The sequence below is a fragment of the Nerophis ophidion genome, linkage group LG04 (assembly GCF_033978795.1).
Source record: "Nerophis ophidion isolate RoL-2023_Sa linkage group LG04, RoL_Noph_v1.0, whole genome shotgun sequence".
NCBI lineage: Eukaryota > Metazoa > Chordata > Actinopteri > Syngnathiformes > Syngnathidae > Nerophis > Nerophis ophidion.
Genome location: NC_084614.1, coordinates 18,248,490 through 18,253,489, shown reverse-complemented (window position 1 = coordinate 18,253,489; position 5,000 = coordinate 18,248,490). Strand labels below are relative to the sequence as shown.

General features: G+C 40.7%; 2 protein-coding genes across 5 annotated transcripts in view; both read left to right on the top strand.

Annotated features, from left to right (window-relative positions):
* Positions 1–2,369, top strand: part of LOC133551047 (gastrula zinc finger protein XlCGF71.1-like) — an 8,001-nt gene extending 5,632 nt beyond the window's left edge. For all 4 annotated transcript variants that reach the window (XM_061897334.1, XM_061897336.1, XM_061897338.1 and 1 more), the window contains exon 2: positions 1–2,369. This exon is cut by the window's left edge. In XM_061897334.1, the coding sequence (XP_061753318.1) occupies positions 1–214 (214 nt within the window). In that variant the 3' untranslated portion in view covers positions 215–2,369.
* LOC133551045 (zinc finger protein OZF-like) overlaps positions 1–5,000 on the top strand; it is a 50,448-nt gene that overhangs the window by 21,615 nt on the left and 23,833 nt on the right. The gene's annotated exons all lie outside the window — the stretch shown is intronic.

Sequence of the window (5,000 nt, the reverse complement as noted above, 5' to 3'; positions counted from 1 at the left end):
TCTGATCAAGCACACCAGGACCCACACGGGGGAGAAACCCTTCACCTGCTCCATCTGCAACACCAGCTTCAGCGACACGTCCACGCTGGGCAAACACAAAATCAGGCATACGGGCGAGAAGCCCTTCAGCTGCAGCGTTTGTGAGAAACGCTTCCCGTTCAAATTCCAGGTGAAAAAGCACAAGTGCGTCGTGGCGGACAGCGGCGGTACTTGAACCGTGCCCGACGGCGTGGAGATAACGTCCACTGTGATGATACTCCTCGAAGTGATACTACACAGTGGTTCATGTATCATGCAGTTTGTGTTAACAGATATACAAACCCCGTTTCCATATGAGTTGGGAAATTGTTAGATGTAAATATAAACGAAATACAATGATTTGCAAATCCTTTTCAACCCATATTCAATTGAATGCACTGCAAAGACAAGATATTAGATGTTCAAACTCATAAACTTTATTTTTTATTTTTTTGTAAATAATAATTAACTTAGAATTTAATGGCTGCAACACGTGCCAAAGTAGTTGGGAAAGGGCATTTTCACCACTGTGTTACATCACTTTTTCTTTTAAACTCCGTAAACGTTTGGGAAATGAGGAAACTAATTGTTGAAGCTTTGAAAGTGGAATTTTTTCCCATTCTTGTTTTATGTAGAGCTTCAGTCGTTCAACAGTCCGGGGTGGGTCTCCTCTGTCGTATTTTACGCTTCATAATGCGCCACACATTTTCCATGGGAGACAGGTCTGGACTGCAGGCAGGCCAGGAAAGTACCCGCACTCTTTTTTTACGAAGCCACACTGTTGTAACACATGCAGAATGTGGCTTGGCATTGTCTTGCTGAAATAAGCAGGGGCGTCCATGAAAAAGACGTTGCTTAAATGGCAGCATATGTTGTTCCAAAACCTGTATGTACCTTTTAGCATTAATGGTGCTTTCACAGATGTGTAAGTTACCCATGCCTTGGGCACTAATGGACCCCCATACCATCACAGATGCTGGCTTTTGGACTTTGCGTTGATAACAGTCTGGATGGTTCGCTTCCCCTTTGGTCCGGATGACAGGATGTCGATTATTTCCAAAAACTATTTGGAATGTGGGATCGTCAGACCACAGAACACTTTTCCACTGTGCATCAGTCCATCTTAGATGATCTCGGGCCCAGAGAAGCCGGCGGCGTTTCTGGATGTTGTTGATAAATGGCTTTCACTTTGCATAGTTGAGCTCTAACTTGCACTTACAGATGTAGCGACCAACTTTATTTATTGACAGTGGTTTTCTGAAATGTTTCTGAGCCCATGTGGTGATATCATTTTAGAGATTGATGTCAGTTTTTGATACAGTGCCGTCTGAGGGATCGAAGGTCACAGTCATTCAGTGTTGGTTTCCAGCCATATTGCTTACGTGGAGTGATTTCTCCAGATTCTCTGAACCTTTTGATGATATTATGGACCGTAGATGTTGAAATCCCTAAATTTCTTGCAATTGCACTTTGAAAAATGTTGTTCTTAAACTGTTTGACTATTTGCTCACGCAGTTGTGGACAAAGGGGTGTACCTCGCCCCATCCTTTCTTGTGAAACACTGAGCATTTTTTGGGAAGCTGTTTTTATACCCAATCATGTCATTCACCTGTTCCCAATTAACCTGCACACCTGTAGGACGTTCCAAATAAGTGTTTGATGGGCATTCCTCAACTTTATCAGTATTTATTGCCACCTTTCCCAACTTCTTTGTCACGTGTTGCTGGCATCAAATTCTAAAGTTAAAGATTATTTGCAACAACAAAAAATGCTTATCGGTTTGAACATCAAATATGTTGTCTTTGTAGCATATTCAACTGAATATGGGTTGAAAATGATTTGCAAAACATTGTATTCCGTTTATATTTACAAATTCCCAACTCAAATGGAATCGAGGTTTGTAGTAAAATTAATCTTCTGACCTCATTTGCAAGCAGCACAAACAAGGCCTAGAGATGATTTCAAGTGAGCTATTTGGATTATAAATATGTGGCTGTCAACTGTCAAGCCGAGATCCAAAAGAGCTGCGTCAGTGAAGTGAGCCGTCACTAGGCCGAAAAATCTAAACAAAAACATTCTGTGAGTACCGACGGCCCGCAGGTCCGAGACCCACTTGAAGGTTGGAGCGCAGTGACCATGTGGACTCACCCTCAATGACATTTTCTCCTTTTCCCCCTGCATGCTGCATCCTGTTCCTGTACATAAGACCTGTTTTCTGTGTAAGCATGTTAGAAGAGGGACAATAAAGGAGGTTTGGAGTCCAGCTCGGTTCAAAGAACAAGATGGGAAGAAGAGCTGCGTTGATTCATTACAGAAAAAAAGCACATTAAATATGATGTCCAAAAACAAAATTGCTTCAGCGCCTGATTGAGTCAGAACATATTTAGAATGCAACCTGATTTTTTGCCAGGAGAGGTCGCTAAAGCGAGTTCCCCAATGAAATATACAATAGGAGATATTAAGGCAGGGGTCGGGAACCTTTTTGGCTGAGAGAGCCAAGAAAGCCAAATATTTTAAAATGTATTTCTGTAAGAGGCATTAAATTTTTTTTATAACACTGAACACAACTAAACGGCTGCATTTTTAAGTAAGACCAGCATTTCTAAAGTGTAATAGGTCTCTTAATCTTGGTAATAACATTGTTATTCTGAAGCTAACTGTGGAGGGGGCGTGGCCTGCGGGCCTGCAGCGAAGCAGGGTATTGCCAGGATTGGCCTCGAAATCAGCGACAGGTGTGTAGATGGCCCAGCTGGGCCTTGTTATCTAATCACCTGTCGCTCTGTCATAAGACGGCTTAATAGACCCCCCTTGTTGCTGGAGCCTTTTTTTTTTCTTTTCAAGATTTAAAAAAAAATGTATCTCTGTCATCAATTCACCCCAAATATGTTTTATATCTGCAGGTGCATTATTAGGAGTTATTTGACAATTCGCCTAGAACTACAGCAGTGTCCAGCTTAATCCGCCTTAGACCCTTTACTTTTTTTTTTTTCCAATGTACTCATTATATACTATTTGTATTGTATTTTTCAACAATTTCTGGTATTTTTGCTATCGAGACACATCGTATTTTATTGCATTGTAAGAACTCACGGACTGAAATTCTTAACATTTTAGCGACCCGCCATGTTTCAGTGTGGGTAAGGAAAGCATTCCGACCCCTTTAAATTCATTGCAGTCATTTGCCAAATAAAAAAAATCATTTTATTTCTCATTAAAGTATACTCAGTACCTCATTTTGACAGAAAAAAAACTTAATGTAGAACATTTTGCAAATTTATTTTAAAAATAATTGAGGTGAATTATATTAAAATAGCATTTTTCTTTAGAGACTCAAAGTGCTTTACATCCGTGGTCCCCAACCTTCTTATAGCTGCGGATCGGTCAACGCTTGATAATTTGTCCCGCGGTCTGGCGGGGTTGGGTTTTTACTTTATTTTTTTATTACTATTATTTCATTATAATTTTTGTCATGAAAAGGGGAGTTTTCTGGGGTTGGTGCACTAATTGTAAGTGTATCTTGTGTTTTTTTTTATGTTGATTTAATAAAAAAATCAAAATAAAAAATTATTCCGCGGCCCAATGGTTGGGGACCACTGCTTTACATAGTAAAACCCGTTATCTACACCTTTAAACTGGGAGCAGGTGGGTAAAGTGTCTTGCCCAAGGACACGTCAGAAGTGTCTAGGATGACAGAAGCGGGGATCAAACTGGGAACCCTCAAGTTGCCACTCTACCAACGAGTAGAAAAACTGAAATACCACATGGTCTTAAGCATTCAGACCCATATTTAAAACTTAAATGTTGTCCATTTCTTCTGATCCACCTTGAGATGGTTCTGCTGCTTCATTGGAGTCCAGCTGTGTTTAATTAAACTGATTGGACTCGATTAGGAAAGACACACACCTGTCTACAGAAGACCGTACAAATAAGAGTCATAAGGTCGAAGGAACGGTGCAAGGAGCTCAGAGACAGAATTGTGGCGAGGCACAGATCTGGACAAGGTTAGAGAAGAATTTCTGCAGAACCCAAGAATCCTAAGAGCACAGTGGTTTTAATAATTATAAAATGGAAGACGTTTGGGACGACCACAGCTCTTCCTAGATCTGGCCGTCCAGCCAAACTCTGCAATCGTGGAAGAAGAGCCATGGTGAAGTGGAAAAGCCTCTCCTCAGTGCAAGACATTAAAACCTGCATAGAGTTTCCCAAAAAAAACCAGATGAAGGACTCCCAGACTGTGAGAAATAAGAATCTCTGGTCTGATGAGACCAAAATTTAACTTTTTAACGTTAATTGTAAGAACTGCCGAATACAATCCCAACAGTGAAACAAGGGGGTATTTTTTCCAGCTGCTGAGACAGAACGACTGGTTGCAATTGAAGGAAAGATGAATGCGGCCAAGTACAGAGATATCCTGGAATTAAAACCTCCTCCGAAGTGCTCAGGACCTAAGACTCAGCCTGAGGTTCGTCTTCCAACAAGACAATGACTCTAAATTACACAACTAAAATAACAAAGCAGTGGCTTTGGAACAACTGTGTGGCCGTTCTTGAAAGAGCCCTGACCTAAGCCCATCCGAGAGACCTAAAAATGTCTGCACCAATGTCCAATGTCCAAGCTGACAGAACTGGAGAAGATCTGCAAGGAAGAATGGCAGAGGATCCCCAAATTCAGGTGTGAAAAACTTTTTGCATTATTCCCAAGACTCATGGCTGTACGAGTCAAAAAGATTCAAGATTGTTTATTGTCGTATACACAGTTAAATAGACAGTTTGCCGTACAATGAAAATCTTACTTTGCTAGTCCACCCTTCGACAAGTCGCACAGTACTTAGCTAAAAATAAGAAATAAAAAAATAGTCTATACAAGGCACAGCAAGTAACATAACATTATAGTACATATATGATTGACAGTCAACAGTATAAATATGGAGGTGACTTTGGGTCACAGCAGCAGTTAAAGTGTCTTTAGTGATCAAATGTGAA